Source organism: Doryrhamphus excisus, chromosome 8 (genome assembly GCF_030265055.1).
Source record: "Doryrhamphus excisus isolate RoL2022-K1 chromosome 8, RoL_Dexc_1.0, whole genome shotgun sequence".
Classification (NCBI taxonomy): Eukaryota; Metazoa; Chordata; class Actinopteri; order Syngnathiformes; family Syngnathidae; genus Doryrhamphus; species Doryrhamphus excisus.
In genome coordinates this window covers 16,212,429-16,237,871 of record NC_080473.1, presented here as the reverse complement: position 1 = coordinate 16,237,871, position 25,443 = coordinate 16,212,429, and the positions used below count along the sequence as shown (strand labels likewise).

Below are 25,443 nucleotides of genomic sequence, written 5' to 3'. Positions count from 1 at the left end.
CAAAAAAAAAAAAAAAGGTGCCGGTATTGGTATTGAGGATACTGGCCCTGTATTTACTTGGTGTGGGATCGATCCCAAAATGTGTATTATCGGGATCGATCCCAATGTTTGTATTATGTGCCTTCCCAGGGCGGCTTCTTCCACGCCGCATTAAGGCAAATCTAACCGGAAGTCAAAAGCGATACCTCCAAAAAATAAAACAACGATTAAGAATCTAGCGAAAACTAGTTGGGTTACTTGTTTACTAAAAATCCCAGTCACCAAACGAGCGTATATATTATTGTAAAGTTTCCGGACGTCAAGCGTGTGCCGATTCCAGCTAACTTCCCAACAGTCACCTTGTGGTGATCCCCAACCTGCAGCCAATCAGCGGCAGCGAGGGACACATGGACGCTGATAATATTTCCACGGAAGCAGGCTAAGGCTACGGAGAACAAAGAACGCCGTTTGATTATCTCGTAATCTTCCTTTGAGGTTAGCAGGCATGTGTTCAAGCACCGTTGACTTTATTTTTAAACTTAGTGGTTATTAACGGGGGCGTGTTGCGACTTGTTGGTTTTGTTGAGCAACCGGGGAAACTCGTCGGTGTGTTGTGGCCACTTTCTCCGAGCCGGAGGGCAACGGCGACTCATGGTAAGTTCATTGTGTACGTTTTCATACTCATTTAATGTTAAAACATTTCACTGTATCGTTTTGAACTCAAGTATTTCCCCCACATCGAGGCAAAGATTGTCTTCATTCGTTGCTGGCCGCAGCCATTAGCAAACTCCAGTATACGATCTCGTCATTGGAGTTATTCCTTTGTTTTTATACAAATGAACGAAACCACAATAACTTTAAAATTTAAAACATTTTCCAATATTTATACATGAGTCTGTACTATCGGCACATATATAAATGAACAAGATGCCGATTGTCACGTAGAGCTAGTGTATTTGCTGTAAGTTACACAGGAAGTGAGAACGCTCAACAAAACAAAAGAAAGTGTGACGTAGATGATTTTCTCCCCGTTAATAACACAATTGATGTCTGTCATCTCGCCACAATGAAATAAACATGCTTTTGTGTTTTGTTTTCATCAAGGCGTCTCGGCAATGCCTGGTTTTGTAAACAAGTGGACTTCTTTGGGACCTTTTTATTTACAGTAAACTGCTGTATTCAGATTGTGTGATTATGGCCGACATGTGTCAACATCACTATCTTGTAGTCAAAGACTCCAACACGATGTACTATATGTAGTAACCCTATGTACTATGTACCCGATGTACTATATCTACTTTTGCTTTCGGCTTGTGCTGTTACGGGACGCCACATCAGATACCCTGTCCTTTACATCTTCCATTGTGAGTACTACCATGTACATGTCCTCTCTAACCATATCTAGATACCTCCTCTTGGGTTTTTCCCTTGTCCTGCCTGGTGTCTTCATCTCCAGCATCCTTCTACCAATTGCCACAATCCCACCGTCTCACATGACCAAACCATCTCAGATGGGCCTTTCTGACCTTGTTCCCAGTCGTCCATCTTGTTTGCTTTGAACACTTGAATACTTCTAATTTAATCACTTTTGCTGTGTTCATGCGTACTAAAATGTACCTTTGACTCCGAACATGCCTCCTTCATCTAGAACCCTTTTCATAATTGCTAATTGCAATGGTGAAATAGGCGTCTGTGGGCCACATCTTAATGTGTGTCAACCTTATCTTGGTCAGACCCACCATTTTGCTACAAGAACATGTACAGGTATGAGAACCATCCCTTCTCTTTTTAATATTTGATGGCTGATTTTAAATATGTATGCTTTTTGAGATTCCACAGGCTCATGAATATTCTAAACTGCTGAGGACTCCCCGTTCGAGCTTGTTCCCTTCCTCCTCCTCCTCTTTTTTTCTTCTCTGAGCCATTTGTATTTTGGATTACTTCTTCTACCAAGACGCACTTGTCCTCAAGCAGATGATTATCAAAATGCAGATAGTTGTCTCCAACCTGCTCCCAATAAATATAATCTCTATCATACCGCATTTTCTTTTTTTAACAGGATGACCCGTCACATTTTGTCTGGCATGACTTCTCTTATCGTTCTCCCTTCGACCTCCTTACATAACCAAGCAACCAAGCACTGCCTCCATTGGCTCCGTTCTAAAGTACCCATGTAGCATTTACATGGATGGTGGTGGCATCTTCATCTCTGTGTGGAGTTTGCATGTTCTCCTTGTCTGTGGGTGGGTTTTCTGTGGGTACTACGCCCCCCCACATTCCAAAAACATGTATTTGTGTAAATAGAATGTGAGTATGAATGAATGATTGGCTGGTGACCAGTCCAGGTTGTACCCTTCCTGGCTGGGATAGGCTCCAGCACACCCCTGTGTCACTAGTGAGAATAGGTTGTCACAGAAGATGGATAGACGGATGAGTGACACATTATCAAATAGCCATATTTTAATGTAAAACTGTATCTTCTATTTAAATATGAATAGAAATAGACAATATGGATGACACTGTCCATCATGACACTAGGCTGTTTATTTGTTTACACTTTGTTTACACTCATGTTTGGTTCGGTTACAACAAGCATTTGCTCTGCTGGTGCTGTGTCTTGACTCGACTGACCCCAGGTCAGCGGCGGAGTCAGAACATTTTCATTGCAGTGGATAAACCACCGCATGATCATTTCTATGAATCGCTTGCATACGACTTTGGTGTGAAGTTTATTCTTCACTCGGCCCTCCTGGTCGACCTCCATCTCCCTGCCTTCGCCTTCACGCCGTCCTCCTTCCAGTAGCCGTTTTCTTGCGTTGGCGAAGTGCTGGCAGTTTTTCCCCCCATCCTCATGTCACAAGCTGGAACCTACTGACTCAACACGCTTACGCACACTCTTGCTGGCTCTGCCCTGTCCCACAATAGTCCTGCTGTTGACTGTGTACTGACCTCATTTTGGACTGCAGACTGAGGACTAAGCATTCCCACTCTTGCTTGGCTGCTCAGATTGTGTGTTCACACGTCTGTGAGAGACTCCTGACTGGTGAGATGCTTTCATGGTGAGATCTCATCATTTCTCACAGAACACCACTTCTTCATGATGTCTCTCTTTCAGTTTTGTGACATTTTCTTGGGCTTCCATTTCTCTTTTGGTGAGGATAATCATGAGCCCACCGAAGGATCTTGTTGGGGTAATCTTAATCATTGAAACTGTAGAAATCATTTGAATGTGGTAATCACCCAACCTCAGTTGGTCCTGCTGAAGTTACAGTAAACCGGAACTGGACAGCTGTAAATATGTCCTGGTTTTAAGAGAGGCTGAAGGCTTCGGTAAGTTTGTTGGCTAGTCCAGCTGCATTCTGGCCCAAGTCCACAAAACGGTCCTGTGTGAAATGCCGCTGACAGATTAAATCAGAAACTCCACCCACTTGTGCTTGATGTGGAATCTCTAGGAATTGTACACAAACGTGGCTTTCCCTTACGAGCCATTGCTAGCAACACGAACACAGGAGCAGAGTTTGGGGGACGGCAGCGACCATATCTGGTTTATAGCCACACTTATATAAGGAAGTCCATTCCACTGTGACATTAGAAAGGGTTTAAAACGGAATGGGAAGCCAGACCACTTCCACATTGAATGGGAGAACTTCTTGCCGCACTATCTATGCCGTGGACCATGGCTGACTCATGTCTGGATAAAAGAACATTAGTGATGGCTAGTGGCCAGAATAGTGCATACAATATTTTTTGTTGAATACGATGGCACAGTCAACCACAAAACCATTTGACTATTCAAACGTGAATAGTCGATAAATCGGTAATGGAACCGCAATATTGCGAATAATAACTTTATACTGTTCCATACTCAGTCTGGAGGAACCACACATTCCTTTTCTACAAATCTAAAGGTGATTGGGGAACACAGGAGTGTCAGAGGTTTTAGAAAGCCCCATATGAGGGGGTGCCAAAAGGGATGAGATGTAGAAAATGCAAATGTTCTCCCTTGTAAATAAGGTCAGTGATGAAATTGTACTTGTTTGATTAAAGTGATCAGTTTGATGTTATTTTCTTTTTCAGGAGTCACATTGTCCCTGGTAGAAGAGTGTATGTGTTCTCCTGCATCTTTGCACACCAGGGCCTCATTAGCGCCCATGAGTTAACGCCAGGATTCCCCACGTACTCATTAGGCTCTTTTGTCCACCCCTTTCCCCGCCCTCTCTCCCCCGACCCCCTTAAAAGACCTCAGTATGGGCCAAAAGATCTCTGTGAGCATCAAGTCGGTGGACGTACACGGCGAGCCCCCCTACCAACCAGTGCAACGAGAACTACGAGGCCCGGATTTCTGCCGGCCACCAAGATTGGACTTACTGCTGGACATGCCTCTGGCCAGTCCCGAGACTCAGCTCTGCCACGCCTGGAACCCCGATGACCGGTCCCTCAACGTTTTCGTCAAAGAGGACGACAAGCTGACCTTCCACAGGCACCCAGTGGCGCAGAGCACGGACTGTATCCGAGGAAAAGCAGGCTACACCAGGGGCCTCCACGTTTGGAGGATTCATTGGCCAGCCAGACAGAGGGGCACCCACGCCGTGGTGGGCGTGGCCACCACCGAAGCCCCGTTACACTCGGTGGGCTACACTGCTTTAGTAGGCTCGGATTCAGAATCCTGGGGCTGGGACCTAGGTCGGAACAGACTATACCATGACGGAAAGACTCAAGCGGCACCTTCGACGGCACCCACGTACCCGTGTTTCCTGGAACCAGATGAGTCCTTCGTGCTCCCGGACTCCCTGACCGTAATACTTGATATGGATGAGGGAACGCTGAGCTTCATGGTTGATGGACAGTATCTGGGAGTGGCGTTCCGGGGTTTAAAAGGCAAGCGGCTGTATCCCATCGTCAGTGCTGTGTGGGGACACTGTGAGGTCACCATTCGCTACATCAACGGACTGGATCGTAAGTGGCGGACGCAAATCTCCAAGCTGCTTACATTACATTCAAGCATCTGCTATCAGATTATATACTTTCATTTATTCACTATTATTCATTATTTTTCATTTCGTCAGTAGTTTCCAGCTTGTGACATGAGGATGGGGAAAAACAGCCATATATTTTTGCCACAAGGCATGCTGGGTAGCTTGTGCTACTCTTTTCCTCCCAACGTTTTGCCGTGAAATAAACAAGGAGGACTCAACATACAGTACTTTTGATATACAAGATTTTATTGTTCATGTTGTTGTTGCGGTTGGACTACCCAGCATGCCTTGTGGGCAGTTATGTTTAATGCCACCTACTATATATATATAGGCTAAAGTGCTTTAGTAACACTAATGTAGGAAGCTCTACATTTCCACATTATATTTAGCCATAATTGTACGCCATTTTAAGACATGAAATAGAAACATGGAGTACGGTGTTTCTGTATATGTGAATACTACAGTATAATGAGTATAGGGTACAAACGTCCCAACCATCGTTCAGTTCAGGTCTGCACACCCTAACCATCCAACCATCTCTGTCCTTTCGCAGCGGAGCCCCTCCCCCTCATGGATCTATGTAGAAGAGTGGCTCGACTGGCTCTCGGCCGGGAACGCATCCATCACATCGAAACGCTCCCGCTGCCTCAGACTCTCAAGAAGTACCTCCAGTACCAGTGAGTGACTGTGACGCCGACACCCACACATGTGAGGAACATTTTTATTGTACCCCGACGCCCCTCGTTCCCCCCTTCAGACTGAATCTATGAAAAACAGCAGAGATCTGCTGAGGATCCACCAAGGCCTTGGACTTTATTTACATGTTCAAGATGAAGATGATGCTCCAATTTAGTTTTTCCTTTCCTGTTTTTAAGGGCTTCTGTCTTTTTCTCCTTCCGAGTTTATGAATGCAAAAAAAAATCCACCAGCCGTCGCTCATCAGACGCATGAATGAAACGAGCACACCTTAATAAGATTGTTGCTTTAGGCTACACTTTATTCTTGCATATGTTCTGCACAGACCGTGGAGGCATCAATAACTGGAAACATCTTACTGGTTTTGTAGACAATCCATACGCGCCCACAAGACTCGCTCTCACACGGCTTTTGGCCCTATTGAGTCATGTGTGAACACTGGTACAGACAATTCCTGGATGACAGAAACACATTTTATCGATGTAGACGTAATCCTGCCTCTTTTGGATCGTTTAAGTCGTTTAAGTCATCCATGTCTTTGTCTTCCCGACTTGAACACACTTTGCTTTCACATTTGAATGTTTCTCCGTAGAAGCAAACCTCCAGTCCACTTGATGAACCTAAAGGACTCTGACACTGAGTGTTAATGTGCACGCTTGAAGGCATCACTCATAGGAAACACACAAACGGCACCTGACCTGACTTCTGAAAGACATTTTTATCTTCATCACTTTTAAACGCTGCTTGTCTACTTTTCCTTGGAATCGCCTTTGTGGCTCTTTAGCCACAATTTCTCTTTTTAAATGTTTTTTTTTTCTACATATTGGTCTGCAGGGACGTCTCGCAGCTAATGTGAGAATTTTATGCCATTTAGGATTTTTTCAAATGTCAATGAGAATAAACTTGGCTAAACTCACACCTCCTTACTTTGTGTGTTCTTTGGATATGGCAAAGCCATTTCACACAGCCACGCTAGCCAAGAGCTGGACCTGGTGTTTAAAATCATAACCCGTCTTCATATCTATTACTGATAGATCATTCACAACATGGTTTACATTTTTACACTATATTTTGTTTGCCATTTACATTTGATTCACTTACTGTGTGATAAGAATGTAAGGCATTGGGAGAAAAAAAGGGGAGCACAAATGTTGCAGTAAGGATAATAATTGTTAAACATAAGTTAGACTAAGTGGGGGCATATATATTTAAATTACATTAATGGATACATTTGTGACTTAACACGCACAATTCACGAGTAGTGTTTGTATACGTTACCATACATTAAAACTAATAATAAAAAGTAATCCCTGGTAAATAAGAAAGGTTCCTGGGGTGGAAAAAGGGCTTTAGCTTTGGATGGCTGACTCCGTTTTACTGGTTTCAAGTCCCACGCCTTAGCAGTCATGTTTTTGTTCATAGTTTGATTTAGTCTTCATTTTTTTGACAAGTCACCTCTAGCTATGTGCACCACATTTAATAATACAAGATGACATATCCTATACTGACTGTAAGAATGACACTATATTCAAATCACATTCTACATTAAAACAGAACAACCTTGAATTGTGACTGTTTACTACACTTCCACAGAGTCCGACCTCCTCCTATTGCGGCCTCCTTTTGGTTGGTCAACAGTTTTTCTTAGACCCCCCTCACTACACTAATTAATTTACAAAGAGTTCCAAACCGACAAAATCCTATAACATCATCATATAATAATCATATAAACAAATGCTAATTCATTGTCAATGTTGGTGTTTAGAGCATGGAGGGCCTTTTCAAGGTCATTCCACACAGCATTCCAATAGGACTCAGGTCGGGACTTCTATGTTCCATGTTTTTGCCTTTTGTGGATCACTGCTCTCACTGTTGTTTGCTGGAGTCCCAATAACCTTTGCCAGACTGATGCAGTATATCTCAATTACTTTTTTTTCTGGCAGGGAGGCCAACTTATACTTGCGCCTAACTGGTTATAGAATATTATTGCCATAATCTGCCATAACTGTGAGAAGAAAGGTCATGATAAAGGAAAGTGTCTGAGTCCAAAAGAAGATTTTATTGGCCAATTTACAGAAAGTGCTGTAGTGACTGACCATTCCAAACAAAACAGACCAAAGAGTCCAAAAAAGAAACCCTACAAAAAACAAAAAAAAAAACATTTTACACAATATACAAGGTTTCCATGTTAATTTCACGGCCCTCTTCTTCTAAAACAAATGGCAGGACAACATGAGGGCTTGATGCAAAATCCAGCAAAAGGTTTCAGGTAACGCGGAAAGGATGACTTCACAAGACCGGGTGTTACAGTAAATGTGCTCAAATGATGACATATTTTACATGAACATATCCAAGAGCTACAGTATACACGTAAGGAGATGGAAAAGGTTCATTTATTCAATATTATTCAATATGATCAGCCTCTCCATGTGACCTTTCAAGTGAATAAGCTTCTTTTTGATTGGTTATTCATGATCAAACTCAAGAAAGGCGAGTTACAGCTCCAGTGTGGGTGGCTGATATTGGTACTGTATATATATATATATATATGTATCTATGTATAGCAAAATGATTCATTTCTGGTGCAATCCTTGGGATGGATCGGCTCCAGGTCATGTAAATACACAACAGTATCAATGTGATGTAAACATGTTCAATTGGGTTCCAATATTCCAACCAGGGTAATATACACAACTGCCAGCTATGGGCTATATGGGTAATTGCCCCGGGTGGCATTCTCCAGGGGGAACAGTGGGGGGGCTGGATGTATTTACTGACGCTCAGAGCTCAGTAAATCATCAGGTCAGGACATGGCAGACGGACGCCCCCCACAGGCGTGATAGTCTCGCCCTCAAACGTGATCAATGGTGCACCATGGTGATGTAGATGAAACCAATCAAGGTTTGAAGGGGGTGGGTGAGCTTTACCTAAGACTTCAGGTTAATGATATGTCAAATATGGAATTACAGTAACAATAACTATCGTTATCATTATCGTTATCGTTCAAAAATAAAACACATTTAATCGTGACTATTGTATCATATTAATTGTATTGCAAAAAAGAGTGAATTTTATATGTGTTGGTTTAGCCTTGGCTGCTAGTTTGGAGACGGTAGGATTGTTGTTCATTTGTGTCAACAAAACATGGAAAGACAAACATAAACAAGGGATTACTGTATATCAGGTTACATTTATATAGTAAAATATATTTTTGGGAAACAAAATGTGTAGTATTAAGTGTTACATTTCCAAGAAAACATGTAATCTTATGATGATAATGATTTATTGTCATAGCATTTCTTTTTCATTTTTAATGTGTACTTTTAGTGAAGGTTGCTTGTGTTTACAATATTTTCAATATTTTTATTTATTATTTTCAATATTTTTACAACAATATTTTCAGTTGAGAGCCATATTCTTACTTTGTTTCTCTGTAAAAAACAAACCAAAAAAAGATATTGGTAAACTCTTTGCTTTGCACCCTCACCCTCCTGTGTGAACGTATGTACAGTTTGCTGATTGGACTCAGTGAACTGTCCTGGTTTCCATGGAGACGCTGACATATTTACTAAACAAAGCCAGCTGAACCCTGAACTCAAACACACGACACATGACCGAGGCTCCGCAGCTACTGGTTTTGTGCAGACTAAATGTTGTGAGGTTCTTCCATGAAACATGAAGTAAGATGACATATTTGTTGTATTTGTACACGTGTGTGCGTGTGGACAATCTGGGTTAATGTATGCATGTCGTTCATAAAGGGAGGGGGTCACCTACTATACTCTCTATTTACAAGATAGTGTATAAAAATGTACACGGGGCCTCCTCCGTCCGTCCCCAAAACACCTTGTTGACTTTAACGTGACATCTTGACACTAAACATTGTTTTAAATATGTTTTTGGACTTCCAGTGAAAATTATTTCTTCTGTAAAATCACCTGGCTTTGCCTCATGGGCTTGGACAAACACTGATAAATAAAAAAAATATATATAATAATAATAATTAAAGGTTTGCAACTGTTCTGTCAATGATTGTTAGCTTTTTTTTTTAGAATCACTGCAGAATATTTTTCATCTGCATTGATTGTTTGAGATGAAACCGTTTGGGGGAAAATGGGAAGAAAATGGCTACTTAAAGGGGAAGTGCACTTTGTCTTTATATTTTGCCCATCAGTCACAATCCTTATGTGAAACATGAACACATATTTATTTTCCTTTTCTGTGCATTTTAGCGTGAGAAAACGATTTACATAACCGACTTGTATATTAATTACTTACAGCGATATTATTCATGTAGTAGCTAACATGAAAGACTTGTTTTATCTCGCTAGTCTCAGCATCATTCACAGACGGAAGAGTGGATAGCTAGCTCTCAATTTGGCTACAAAGACTCGACAAGATGCTCGTTTGCCGTCAGCATTTTTTACCCGAGGACTGGAGAACACGTCTTGTGCTGGAAGACACGGCCATCCCAACGGTAAGTGTTGTCGCTGCTATTATTATTAATTAAGGAACTAGCATGTGTATCCATGCGCCTCCAAAATAAGTTAAGTAGTGTGTTAAATCATCAAAATACTGCAAGATGCTGCAACCACGACGTGTTATCATCATTGGACGTGTTAATGCATGATCACAGCATGGATATCAAATGATGGAACGTTGTTGGAGGGTTTTTTTTTAACAGGGCTTCATAGTCCAAATAGGTGTATCCCAATGACATCATTGTAAGTTAACTCAAATTAACTCGTTTTCTTGTGTTATAAAGCACATAAAAGGGAAAGGAGTATATGTTCATGTTTCACATTAGAATAGTGAATGACGGGCAAAATTCCCAAAAGGGTGCAATTCCCCTTTAAAACGGTAAATATTACTAGTTGTCTTTTACCAGTGGGTTTTTATTCACATTCTGCTTCCTGTTCAGGGCCACGGTAAAGCTGGAGCCTATCCCAGTTACTTTAGGCAAGAAGCAGTGTACACCCTTTACTGGTCCCGACTCACCAGTCGATCAGGACTCCTGATCCAAATTATACAAAATTGTAAAACCAGATTTTGGATTTGAAGGAGGTTCCTAAATGCAAAAAGAAGAAATGACAGCGAGACAGAAACCTTTTAGAGTTGGTAGTTAATTGCATAATAGGCACAATAGTTCAGCAACTGATCCAAAGTTTAAGACCAAAAGCCTTCCAATGTTCCTGGCTTTGACGAGAAGATCCCATCAGGGAGGTTTTCCACATGGCGGTGGAGATGAGAGGGCACCATCATGATCTGGGGTGCTTTTCCTTCAATGGAACTATTGTGCAGGGGCGTCAAACGGCGACTGTTTATGTGGCCATGATAATGTGCTGGTTTCGCCGGGGTGCCCAAACCAATTTGCGGGGTAACAAGATGGTGCAGCCACTTTATTATTTTAGGAGTTTCTGGGTGTTTTTGAGCTTTGGTCTGGTGAGCAGCCTATTTCACTTTAATGCTTGATTTCTATAAATTGCTTATGTACCCCCATTTCTTCTTCTTGCATTTTAGAACTGTTTTTAGAACCTCTTAAGATCTGGCAAAATGTAAATTCTTGCAATTTTTCAACTGGTTTTAAAATTGTACATTGATGCCATTCCCACCAATGGGCCATTAGGAATGCCAAATAACTTAAACTGCATGTTATTGGACTGCGTGTCCATGAAGAGAACATGAAAAGATTATTTTAGCCATTTGAAAACCAACTTGTGCTATTTAGTTGTGTCTATTGTGGTGAAAGCCACTAGAGGGCGACATTACCTAATCTTTCAAAGCCTGTACTTGCGTGTCAATCTGATCTGAGCTTCAATTAGACATTTTAGTTTTGTCCCAGTGGAGGTTCTTCCTGGCCTGCATCCTGGGTAGTTGGACGTCCACTTCCTCCTCGCTGTTGTCTGACTCGGCGCTGGTGTCGTCGTCCTCTTCATCATCATCCTCTTCTTCGTCTTCGCTGGCCTCCTCCTCTGCAGCCTGAGGATCTTGGAGGTTCTGAGAGGAGCAGGAAGTTCATGATAACCAAGAAGTTCTAAAAGTCATGAAGATTCTACATTTTTATGATCTAACCAGCATCATTTACCTCCATTGGGTTGATGGTGATTGACAGGCCCGAGTCATCCCAGGTCCCGCCTTCCTCTTTGGCTGTCTCGAACAGCCTGACTTGTTGCTGGTGGGTCAGATGGATGTGGTAGATGCCTAACACAACCACGACCACCAGGGCGGCGATGCATATTACTATGACAACTGTGGCGGCACTCGGTACTCCTGAAACCATGAAAAACAAGCGTGGCTTGAGAAAACCGTTGAGCAAGGCAAGAATTCATTTGCAAAAAACACAAATTCATTCACAAAAACAAAACAAAAAGTAGGACTCGAACCATTTTGCTAAGTTTTAAGTACAAGTGGGACAGGATACAGTGGTACCCGGTTTTTGTTATTCATTTGATCCAAAAGGTTTGAAAAAACCCAAAACTTCTTCTCATGTAAATTCAATGAATCCATTCCAGACACCCCAAAAATATGAACAAAAGTAAATGTTATGGTAACACTTTACAGTAAAGGTATACAAAATGACTGTATAGTTAACGAGGAACAAACCTACCTAAACCTAAGCACTACTCATTAGTTCCTCAGTAAGTACTGTACTTTTGTGTATCTTATTGTAACGTGAGTCACGGACTTCCTGTACATCCTGGTGAGATAAAATTTAATATTGTTTCTCACTGTCTTTATAAATTGCTGCCACTCCCAGCTCTGTTTGGCCCCATGGAGGGTTATATAGGAGCTGTGCTTAATAAAACAATGCACACACAACAACACGTAAATGTCTTTGTTTGGGGACTCGATTTAGCGAAACGATATAGGACAAGGGGCTGCACAGTGGACAAGTGGTTAGTGTGCATGCCACTCAGCTAAGCAACCCGAGTTCGATTCCACTCTTGGTGATCTGTGTGGAGTTTACATGTTCTCCCCGTGCATGCGTGGGTTTTCTCCGGGTACTCCGGTTTCCTCCCACATTCCAAAAACATGCTAGGTTAATTGGCCACTCCAAATTGTCCATAGGTATGAATGTGAGTGTGAATGGTTGTTTGTCTATATGTGCCCTGGGATTGGCTGGCCACCAGTCCAGGGTGGACCCCGCCTCTTGCCCCAAGACAGCTGGGATCCAGCACACCCGCGACCCTTGTGAGCATAAGCGGTAGAAAATGAATGAATGAATGAACGATATAGGGCCAATGGAGTCAATTGTTACGTGCAGTATTGTTCAAAAACCAAGAGAAATATTTGGCAAAAATGTCCAACAAACCAAATCATACAAAAACAAAATTGCTAATATGACCAATAATATGATAGAAATGTCTGCCAACAGGCTATGTTTGACAAACTAGAATTCAATGAAAACATTTCTATATCGGTATAGAATTAAATACATTAATATCTATAAAACCTCCCACATTTAAGTGTGCTGTACAGTATCCAGCCATAATCATGTTTCAGTAGCAAACCCCAAACTTCCATCCTCCCAATGCTCTCTTCATCTAAAATGTTTATTTTTCATGCTGTGATCTTGAGCCTTTTGAAAGAACACAACGTCTATGAGTCTGCTGTCTATCGTCTCTATCGTGGCGTCCTTGTGTGTGTGTGTGTGTGCGTGTGTGTGTGTGTGTGCGTGCGTCCTGGAGGACTCCTCGGATGATCATTTACCAGCTACTTTCATCCCTTTCATTCCAGTTTACTTTGCAAATGGAATGGTGCCAAGTTCAACAGTTCTTTTCCTCTGCAGTTTTTGCACCAAAATATCATCAGGGTAGACTTCAAGGAAAACTGGACTTTATTTGGACTTTATTTATCCTTCCACTGGCACAAGGCGGCTAATGATGTGATGAAATGGGATTCACCTATTGGGCCTATAAAGCTCTACAAACGTTATGGTGTTCTTCCCATGCTGTGACCATGCAGTAAAAAGCATATTCATGATAACATGTAATGCAACATTTTGGCCATATGAAGCATTACCAGAACTTCCTTCCTGCACGCATCGATTTCACATCACTCGTAGCAACAGCAGCAACATGGAGGCAGCGTCTCTGAACACTAATCATGGCAGACGTCACGAGAGCCGCCGCCAAATATTTTTCATTTTTTCATTTGTACCCCCCCCCCCCCCCCCGGCAGAGAATAATGTAGCTGGGTGCTACGCCGATGCAGCTCCTTTCCAGTGAAGCACTAAGCCGTTTCATAGTGTTAGCATGTAGCACTAGCGTTTCATTGACAAAATAAGAACATCATAAAACATCACAAGACTAAATTGAGGTCAATTTAGGTCAATTTAATACATCTGGTTAAAAAAAAAATGCTGAGCGCTAATGTGCATCTTGTAGAGTTGTGCTAACAATGTCGTTATGTTCTGAGCCAATCAATCTGGTCGTGTGGAGAACGTCAAAGTTGATAAACTTTTCAGCTTATTGCCACAACCTTCAACTACACGAGGAATGATTTATAACTGGCCATTTACTCTTACAAACTTTTGCACGGCCCTGTGTCTATGCTATGTTAGCTTCTACAATAACGTTGTAATGTTAATAATGTTGCTGCGCCTTGGTTAACATACACGTCGTGTTATGTACACGTAACAGAGCTCATGTCATCATTAACAGGAACACGATGGAAAGGAACTAAATCATCAGGTTCTTGTCTCACTGATATGAGGTGGAAACGACGGCCAATCACAAATGAAGCTTTGGATAAATTGGGAATTTGTTTTCATTCTTAGCGTAGTTCCTAATAATGAATTTATTTGAATGGTTTTATTATTTCCTTTTTCTTTTTTTATTGTTTAAATCACAATTTCACATAATATATATTTTTCCTTGTCGTCCTTTGACGTAGCAAAGAATATGTCTTTGTCATGGTTGCCATTATATTGATAATCAATAGGCAATCAATGGCTTAAACCAAGGGTGTCCGAAGTCCGGTCTGGGGGCCAATTTTAAAAATGATTTTGTATCAACACATCCATCCATCTGTCCATCCATCCATCCATTAATTCATTCATTCATTCATTCATTCAATCATTTTCTACCGCTTATCCTCACAAGGGCAGGGGTATGCTGGAGCCTATCCCAGCTGTCTGTCCACCCTGGACTGGTGGCCAGCCAATCCCAGGGCACATATAGACAAACAACCATTCACACTCACATTCATACCTATGGACAATTTGGAGTGGCTAATTAACCTAGCATGTTTTTGGAATGTGGAAGGAAACCGGAGTACCCGGAGAAAACCCACGCATGCACAGGGAGAACATGCAAACTCCACACAGACATGGCCGAGGGTGGAATTGAACTCGAGTCTCACTCGGCCGCCATGCAGCTGTATCAGCATACTATGAAATAAATAAAATAAAATAGTCTTTGGGGGAAAGGAATTGGACACTCCTGCATGAGCCAATTAAATGTATGTAAATGGAATGTACCTGAAAGGATATTAATTAATGGCCAGCATGAAAATGACTAAGAGTACAATTTTACTGTGCTGAAAACATGCATTTATCCTATTGCATAAGCAGCTTTGTTGAATATTATTTTTTTAACAACACGAAGCAAAAACAATGTAGCAAATGTGTGCGAATGCTGCCTCCCGACAGACACACTTTTGTGCCTTGACGCAGCACCAATTTAGTTAGCACCAATTTCATTTACACAAATGTGTCAAGTGACCCATATTCAACCGCTGCGTTGCCATGAAACAATCCGCATGTGCAAATACCCACAATTCAATATGTCAACACCAGCAACCTACGTATGATTATTTTCTGAAGTGATTCATCTGAAGCACCAAGACGGACCAAATAAATATGATAACATACAGATAATAATAGATAACACAAACAGCAACATATTATAAAAGAGGCAGAAATGGAAGCTGAGTTGTGAACATCTTCCTTTTTCTAAAACACAAAAATAATAAGTCTGACTTCATGGATACACAAGGAAATTTTCACCATTGAGACTGGTACTCATATTTTTAAATAAAAAAAGATAATAAGCCCCAAATAAGCCCCTCTACCTGCCCACACGCACAACCAAAACTTTTAATTATTGTTATTTATTCTAAATTATTTTAATTATTTGTACAAATTACTGTTTATGCTGTACATTGTTCATATTTGATGTCATCTATTTATTCTCCACATTATTATTTATTATTTATTATTTATTATTTATTATTTATTATTTATTATTTATTATTTATTATTTATTATTTATTATTTATTATTTATTATTTATTATTACACAGGGGCCAGGCAACGACATTTTGTTGGCAATTTCACTCAATAAAGGAAGTCTATGTCTATAATCCAATACCAAATAGATTAATTAGATTGTCATTAATCTTTGATTAACTCTACTGTGCAGCGACAACATTTAGATGGTCTGGACTTACTCTTAACGATGGAGCCTTGACATTACTCCATGACCAACCTCTGCAATTATTTTCCAAAGTCAGTATCCCACAGGCATCAACAAAGAGTGACAACTTTTATTTTGTCTTACTTTTATGTACTTTTACAGCACAGTAGTATAGTTCTTTTTTTGCTTGTACAGTTTATACCATGTTTGTAGTACTGAAGGCTTTTATGAACCGAGAGGAAATCCATGCAGTTGTTGTTACCCGACATCTCAGATCCGATTATGTTCAAATTTGGAGGTAATTTCCTAGCCATTGAAATAGCCGCTAATAAGCTAATGTGCTAATAAGGATCTTGGCTAAATACACTTCAGATGTCAGCAAGTCGCCGCCCACTGTGGCCCAATTTGTGACCTTTTATTTCTCTCTCCCAGCACTCTGGTATCTGCACTACAAAGTGGAATCGGTCGGGCTGTGATGAATAATTAAAGCGAGTGTGGTGGAGGAAGACCAATGTCTCGCCATGTTCTCCTTACTTCACAAGCTCACATGAACTTCTACGCTTTCCGTTTCATGACGGCAGTCGTCTGGTAAACAAACTGGAAACCCAAACGGTTTTCACTATGTTAACCTCGGGGAGTGGGGTGGGGTGGGGTGGGGGGGCAGCCAGTAAAATATCTTCTTAGGATCATTTTACTGACGTGATGCAGTCTTCAGAAAAATAATTGAATGTCTCTGTGCTTGTCTTGGAGCCTTGTTCTTTTAGCTTCCCACATTTCCTCTACTAGTGTTCTGACAAGCAATTTTCAACATTTTCTTATATATATATTTTTTTCTTCTGATGATAGGGAATATTTATGATATTGCCGCATTAAAAAAATAAACATTCTTGCAGCAGATATTTAGAATATTTGAGCTATATTTCAACATGTGTATACCAAACAACAAAATGAGGGTCAATGTCAAGGTCAGGATAGCGTGTAAATATTAATATAACTAACTTCCAACATTCCAAGCTCAGACTGCCTCCATTATAATTCATATATGGTATCTAATATATCTAGAGAGAGAAGTTAACATTGTGGAATGAAATAAAACTTCACTTTGAGGATGTCACTTGTTTGACATTTGTCTCTCGGAAAACTTGTTGAGCTTGAAACTAAGCACCATATACAATATTTTTTGTGGTGTCATCATTCAGGACGTAACGGGAAAATAACAAGATGGCAAAGGATTGAAGCAAAGTAAAAACATGGAGTCAGTGAAGTTCGCATCCGCTGTGTTTTCTTACCTGAGTTGTGCCCAGGGTAGAGTTCATGAATCATGGATGGATTGTGGACTAACTGCATGTACTGAGGTGAAACCGCCGTGTGACTGGCATGTTCTCTGACCTCTGAACTGTGAATGATGCTCACCTAGTGAAAGAAAGAATATTTTAGTTCCGGGCAAAAAAACTAAACAAAATCTTTCAGGGAAATGGAACATATAACAATTTCCATGAATGAAAATGTCTCTAAATTGAATTGAATGAAAGTATTTGGCTCTGACTTGAATTGCTTTATTCTTACGCTGTTGGGTTTGACATCAAACCATAAGTATGAGACGTGACAGCAACATCCCAGCATTTATTTCTGGGTTTTTACATCTGGATCTGGACTTAGAACAAAGCACCTTTTGTTGAACTAGCCCAGGTGTGTCCCAGGTGTTGCATTGCTTATTCAACCAAAAAATAGCACTGATTTCAGATTGGGTAGGATACATTTTCACTGACTTAAGAATTGTATTTATGCGTTAGGAAATTCATTTGTGCATCAATGCATGCGGAGTTGGCGTACCCAGCAACACAACACGATATACCGCATGCAACAATCAACCACATTAACAGTCCAGATTGGAGAGAAGAGCAGAAAGCCTGCCAGCACAAACAAATATATGATAAAAAGGTAACGATAAAAATAAACAATTTGGTAAAAAATATATGAAAAATAAATACATAAAAGCAAAAAATACAAGCAATCTCTGTCCGAGTTAAAGGAGTGGCATAAACAACCGTTTTCATACATAAACCAGGCACTCATGATCCAGATGGATGTGAGTACAAAGCTTGACATGAATGCAAGTTAGCAGAATAATGGCTGTGCAGTATGTGAGTGGTAGTGATTTAGAGGTGAAAACAACATGAAAACCAGATAGCTGTCTGATGATCATTAAGAACCACGGCACAAAACATTAGTCATAAGAGCACAACTATTTGGAAGGTCCTAACAAGGAAGTAACCACTGATGTCCTACGTGACAGACGACAGGTAGACCAAGGAAAACATCCGATGATGACAGAATGACCTTAAAACTACTGTTAGTGACATCAGATACAACCGGCAGGTAGCGGTACTTCATGGACAAAAGTACAATGGCTACACTAGAAGTTGCCAACTCCACTAAATACCCCAAGTCAGACTGGAATTTGCCAAAAAAGGACAAAGATGAGCCCAAAAGAAGAGAAAGTTGTGTCTTTTTCACCGCAAGGTAGTACGTAAGGTCGCTAATTGAAATGAATGTTGTTGGCACTTTGAAACCTGACCTAGGCAACCAAGAAAATCAACAAAAGGTCAAATAATTAAAAAAATCATTGTGGCCATTTGTTATTCTAAATGTCACATTCTGTCAAACATGATCTCCCAACCGCTGCTTTTAAAAACAGTGCTTTATTGATTTTTGGCTAAAATCAATAGCTAGCAAAGAAGGAAGCAATTATTAGGACTTTGTGCATTTATATAGTTTATGATTTCAAGCGGTTTGTCCGTGGCCAAACTTAAATATAGGCGTCGCCTTGCATGGCACAAATTAAAGTTAGGTCAGAGCCTAACTTAACTTAACTCTTTGTGGGAGGGAACTTCACATTTTAGCATAATGTACCATTGTTTTCTAACTAAATATGACTTTTGCTACTTGAATGTGCGGATGGTGGCTGCTAGCATCAATGATCAGTATCGTTGACCTTCCACTGACCTCCAAGTTAAACTCATTGCTGGTGTAGCGTCCGTTAAGCTCGGAGCACGTGAGGCGAAACGTTCTCTCTGTCAACCGTGCAGGTTGCCAGTTGTAGTAACGCACGCCTCGGATGACCTCTTCATAGTTAGTCATGGAGTCCACACCTGGAGCGACAAAGACAGGAATAAATAGAAGTAGTTTTTGTTTTTCTTTTCATCTTGCCGAGGGAAAGCCCACGGACCAAACGAAGAAACTGCGCCGCTGTCAGCTTGCTTGAGATAGTACACGAGATAGTATCATCGAGCAGACTTCATCACCGACAAGTCATCCAAGAGCTCAAAAGGCATTGACAGAGCAGGGGCTTCATCTCCGGAAGCTGTTTTTTTTGGGGGGGCGGCAGTAACAGGAGGGTTTGAATGCTGCTTCCTCTATTCCAGTCACTGCTGTGGCGTCCAATCACACTCAAGGATGCTTCACAAACCAAGATGCTGACTTACGACCCGCATTCAGTGGCTGCCCACTGCTTTCCAAGAGGATGGGCTCAATGCAGAATCACATGACACTGTACTAGAGATGTGTCAATCATTAATCACGGGTACTCGTTTCCGTGAAGTCATTTACTTTGGGAATTTGTATAAATATATTTGTATATTTGTATTAGCCGTGCAGAAAAAGTACTTGCCTCAAACTTGCCTTGCCTTAAACTATATTATGGAAAGCAGGAAGTGAACAAATGTAAGAGTTAGTGATTATAAAAGTACCAGATGGAGGGGTAGGATTTAATAAGCTTTGCTTCTTCCTACTCCTTTTGGACATGTGGAACTGGGAACTGATTATGGGATGCACTCAATTGGAATCTGATGCATGTTCAAATGAAATAAAACCATTACCATTACCAAATCAACTCTCCTTCCTGCCTGACTCTAGACTCACTACTCCATGGGTGTAGATGCGGGTCATGAACAAATCATAACCACCGTTCCCCATAAATGACAAACAGTGACCAAAACTGCAAAAAAAAAAACAAAAAAAAAAACGTAAACTCAAAACCTAAGTCCCCACTCAGTGTCCTTCCCCGGAGACTCAAACTTGACAAAGTTGCCCATACTAAACATGGCTTCCACCTTGTTATAGCATAGCAAGCAAATAGCACAGACAACAATGGTAGATGCATTCATGGATATCAGGACATTACATGATTTAGTTTTTTAGCCCAGGGGTCCTGAAAAGGACTCGGTGACCCACGTAGTTGAGAATCGCCAGACGAAACGACCGTTGTAGATGTGACTCATGGATCAATCAATCAATCAAAACGACTGCTTGTTTTCCTGGTTATTTTACTTGTGCATGTGCTTTTACGTGATTAATCTCAATGAATTAATTATAATATAATTATAGTAATTAATTTCAAGTACTTGAATCAGTGAATGGAATCCCATGTACCATCACTACACTGTACATTGTACATGTGATAAATAATCAACTCATATTTTTATAGACCATATCAACTTTAGAGTCATAGCTCAGTGGAACTGAACCAGAGTAAAAACCACAACCTGTCCTGCTACAAAGATTGGCGTTACCATAGCAACTAACCATATATGGACATGCCAGATGTGGAGTTGGTGGCGTCCAGGTGTTTCCCAAGCAGGATGCTGGACTGCAGTTGGAGGGACTCCTGCTCGGGTTCCAGCTCGTCTCCCAACACCAGGATGTCGCAGTAGTCCAAGTTGTGGATGATCTCCTCCAGAATGCCTTGCCTTTGGGCTGCACACACACACACACACACACACACAATGTGAAGTATCACCTGTAATTGAATAGACTGTAAAACAGTCACATGATGTGATTCTGTCATACTCCACGAGGATCTCCTGAGAGAAGTCCTTGCAAACGTTGGAGAGCCATAATTCCAAGAGTACAGATCACAACACACTTTCTGCTCGTCATCGACTCCAATTACTCGCCGCCGCCACACACCGCCACGAGCTGCTGCGGTAACGAGTCCCCTCAGACTGCAATCCTTGGCCCTCTCACTTTGCTTCCTAAGTACTTGCATCCTGATCCAGCTCCCCCCAACCGTGTGAAGCACCTATACCGGTTTAACAGCCTCGTAAAGACGTGTACCGTGTTTGTGGTATTTGTTGTGTGTGTTTGTGTGAGTATGTGTGTCGTTGGGTGAGCAGAGACGAAGCCGAGGGGAATAAGGTGAGAGTGAGTGAAGCAGTTTGATGACAGACTTTGTGTGACTGCTGTCTTTATTTTAGGTACATGTGGTCATCCAGTTAGGAATGACTTCCATTCCGATGACAAATTTTAGTGTAAGTCGGAAGTCATACTGAACTTGGTAATGGTAATGGTAATGGTAATGGATTTATTTCATTTGAACATGCATCAGATTCCAATTGAGTGCATCCCATAATCAGTTCCCAGTTCCACATGTCCAAAAGGAGTAGGAAGAAGCAAAGCTTATTAAATCCTACCCCTCCATCTGGTACTTTTACAATCACTAACTGTTACATTTGTTCACTTCCTGCTTTCCCAATATAGTTTAAGTTTTTTTTTTGTTTTTTGTTTTAATTTTTTTTATTTTTGTCAAATCAGTTCCCAGTTCCACATGTCCAAAAGGAGTAGGAAGAAGCAAAGCTTATTAAATCCTACCCCTCTATCTGGTACTTTTACAATCACTAACTGTTACATTTGTTCACTTCCTGCTTTCCTAATATAGTTTAAGGTTTTTTTTTTAATATTTTTTTAAATGTTTTTATTTTTGTCAAATCAGTTCCCAGTTCCACATGTCCAAAAGGAGTAGGAAGAAGCAAAGCTTATTAAATCCTACCCCTCCATCTGGTACTTTTACAATCACTGTTACATTTGTTCACTTCCTGCTTTCCATAATACAGTTTAGGGTTTTGTTTTTTTTTTTTTTTTAATAATGCACTTCATACCAAAGTACAAGGTGATATGAGCATTCAATGCCATAATGGGTACCATAGTAACTGTCAATATAGTGATATATATAGCACATCATGAATGGTTCAAGACTCTTAAATCTTAAGTCATTTATCCTGTAAACAGAACACATCGACACCCAATATAAAAACCCTAAATTCTGTCATACATAATATTGAGAACAAAAAAACACAAACCTGATTTGTTATTACTGTCACAACCACAGTTGCAGATCCTTTAACATGCTCAAGGATAATGTAAGGCACTGGCAGTTATGTGTAGCGGCAAATAGTTTTTCTGGCTTTTAACCATAGTCTTGTGAGTACTAGTACTTGGGTTTATGCCACGAGTTACTGTTACTGCAGCCGAGCTTCGCCCAACTGACCTTTTGTCAGCTGTGTTTTTTGTTCATGAGCCTCGTGCTTTGCCTTTTGCCTGGATGCCCTTTTGCTACAGTGTTGTTTGGTTGTCGTGTTTTGGACAATTTAATGAATCGTATTTTTGTATTTGACCTGTTGCTTTGCACTTTACACTGGGAGGAAACTTTCTGTTCATAAACATTTTTGTTCAACCTCCTGCCTCCGCACCTTGGGTTCCGGACTAGCTCATTAGTTCCTGACAGTATCTGGTCTAAGCATATGCCGCTGTGCTTGGGTGAGACCAAGGTGAGATTTCTATTTTCCAGCAGTAAAATCATGAAAACTGTTCATTTTGCTTACATTTTCAAACTGGTTTTAGTGGACTTTGGAAAGAAATTAGTCCCTTTTCCAGTACACAGTACCTGCTTTACTTGGGCTACTTGGACACGGGCTTGTAAAGCTGCCAGTAGAAATTAAATCATTGACTGCAAAGAATGAAACAGTTTTCAGTTTAAATTGGCCAAATACTACTGATGGTGATTGATAGATGATAGATGATGATACCACTGATATGGACTTGAACACCATGTGTGCTATTTCGCAAAAAAAAAAAAAAAGAAAAACCCCATATTGAACCATTGAGAAAAGAGACACACTCTTCAATCCTGGCACTAAAACCGTCAACAATCCTCTGGTATTTTTACAGAAAATGTGGAATCAGAACCAACGGCTGATGAGATGCTCTTTTTTTCCCCAAGGTTTTAATTTGTCAGTCAAGTATGTAACGTCATGAACGTCTGATTTACAACCTGATCATGGTTTTATTGGTTCTGGATCTGGACTGACCAGAGCTTGGATCCGGAGCAGCCGCAGGTCTGTCCTCAGCGTCCTCGCCACACCTCCCATGTCCATTTGTTGATCTTCTTATCATGTTGAAACCACAGCTTATTGGCCAAATTAGCCTATACGTCCCCCGTTTTGTTTTGTTGCTGGGCTAAAGCCTTTTTTTTGTCAAATAGCTAGTGATGGAGAGATGAGGCTTGGAACCATTTCAGTCAACTGGTTCGAGAATTGATTCATTTCTTGAAGCTTCATGAGCACACTTGGATACAATTACAGGCGGATGTATCTTCATGTGTGATGCATTGAATGCTGATCTGTTTTGGCTCTTGGTAATGATTATGTACTACAAAAAAATGTATAATCAAATGATTAATCTACAAAGAGTAAGATAAAATATACAGTATATATAAAATACTGAATGTTTTCTTGTCCATAAATGCCATGTATCATGTGATATGGCAAGCTTCATCATGGTTGCGTTGGTAATACTGTAATATTATAACGTTACAATGTAGTACTATTAACCTTACCATGGATGAGTGAAGGTCCAGAACATGTTAATGCCTGAACATGGATGAGGTGTTATTATTGTACCGCAACTCCTTGAAACACAATAAGCACTTCACCTCTCAATAACGATGACAAACAGTCAAACAGTGAAAATACAGGTTTTGAAATGCAAACATATCATCTCTTAATAGTGTTGATTTGGCTTACTGATCAAGTCAAAATGTTTCCACACAATTTCCTCTTTCTAGCTGGCTCCATATCTTCTCTCTCTGAACTCCAAACTAACGTAACCGTATAGTAACCAAACCATCGACAAACACTATCCACACGCTCAACCGACTGACTCTCACCACAAAAGCCCACATTTGAATGTTTAAGCCTGAGGGGTTTATATCGCTGAGTGACAGGCAAACATCGTTTTCACCTTTTTCCCGAAGCCGTCACGTGGTACAGCCGGGCAGCGAGGCTTCGGACGTCATCAATTCCGGCCCCTCCCCCCAATGAATCAAGCCTCGGTACACGCTTCGTGGAAGTGCCCCCTCGATTACTCGACACATGCTTCGAAGCCCCGGAACCTCTTGTAACATCACGACAAATAGCACATTCGGGCTCATTCACATTCAGACCCATTGTGTACTTTTATGTTGCGTCTCTCACCATCGACAACCGCTACTGATTCCATAACAGGCACAATCATGACTGACTAAATAAACTGAGGACCTGAGGTGGCCTTGAGAAAAAGTATCAGACGAATCCATAAAATATACTGCGTGATAGAAGAAGGGAATGAAGCAGCAAATGAATGGTCGGCAGTAAATGAATGACACACAAAGCAACCAAAAGGAAAATGAATAAGACTCATTGCATAGGCTGAAAAAGAAAAAAAAAACATATTTCTTGAATCCTTGAAGCCTCATGAGAGAACACAATCTGCTCATTAGGGATCTTCATCTCGTGTGTGTCCACCACTCTTTGTCTCTTCACTCTTTCTTTCCGTAGCTTCCAGCTAATCACTTCTCCCAGCTGCCGTCTCCATTTCACCAGCGGAAAGAACTCCTCCAACTCCGAAAGCGCTGCTCTTTTCCGCTCTGCTTCCTTCGCAGCATTATGCACAATGGAGGACTCAAACCTCCCTCGCTCTAATCTCCTCCTAATTAGCTGTGGGCCAAGCCAAGGCGGGATATTCCTGCCACGGTGGTCAGGGACAAGACCGTTTAAATACTCATTTGTCAGTGGTGGACTTGACTGACACGGAGGATTCTGGTGTGTTCAGGTCTCAAGGTGTGCACACATCAGTACACAATTAGTGCGCTGGAGGTGGAGGACAGACACCCAGAGAAGGAACCCTGTAAGGTGCCGCTGCAGACAATGGACTCAACATAATGGCTACGTTAGCGTATCTGGACGGGAAAGACTTCAGCTTAAACGGCATTTTAATTCCGAGGAGAAGAAGGCTTTTGTCTGCAGTTGGATCAAAAAAACACGTTACAGCTGTCACCATGTGGATTTAAAGGGGACCTATTATGCTCCTTTTTATGCCCTTTGTATTGAGTGGTGGACTCCTGTAGAGCAGCTACACATAATAACCAGCACGCAAAGCTTTATGGGTCTTCCGGAATCTGTACCTATTCAGCTGTATTCTTTGGATTCCATGGTTCCCGTGGAAACAGTCGGTTTTAATGCATTCCACACATGGCCCGCCTCCAGGCACGCCCACTCTGC

General features: G+C 41.1%; 2 protein-coding genes across 3 annotated transcripts in view; one reads left to right on the top strand and one right to left on the bottom strand.

The window, feature by feature from the left end:
• The first annotated feature begins 273 nt into the window (after positions 1–273).
• On the top strand, positions 274–6,562 carry LOC131135105 (SPRY domain-containing SOCS box protein 4-like). 2 transcript variants are annotated; one of them, XM_058080978.1, is made up of 3 exons: positions 274–633; positions 4,219–4,935; positions 5,509–6,562. In XM_058080978.1, the coding sequence occupies exons 2-3, from the start codon at positions 4,227–4,229 to the stop codon at positions 5,634–5,636; spliced, it is 837 nt and encodes a 278-aa protein (XP_057936961.1). In that variant the 5' UTR covers positions 274–633; positions 4,219–4,226; the 3' UTR covers positions 5,637–6,562. The 2 variants fall into 2 exon arrangements, with proteins under 2 accessions (XP_057936961.1, XP_057936960.1); XM_058080977.1 differs by having other exon boundaries at positions 280–633; positions 4,057–4,935.
• Positions 6,563–7,687: 1,125 nt separating this feature from the next.
• Positions 7,688–25,443, bottom strand: part of LOC131135103 (calsyntenin-2-like) — a 180,507-nt gene continuing 162,751 nt past the window's right edge. Inside the window, exons 13-17 of the mRNA XM_058080975.1 lie at positions 20,654–20,824; positions 19,076–19,221; positions 17,359–17,482; positions 11,737–11,921; positions 7,688–11,648 (exon numbers count right to left, since the gene is read on the bottom strand). Coding sequence (XP_057936958.1) covers positions 11,466–11,648; positions 11,737–11,921; positions 17,359–17,482; positions 19,076–19,221; positions 20,654–20,824 — 809 coding nt within the window. The 3' untranslated portion in view covers positions 7,688–11,465. The remainder of the gene's footprint in view (positions 11,649–11,736; positions 11,922–17,358; positions 17,483–19,075; positions 19,222–20,653; positions 20,825–25,443) is intronic.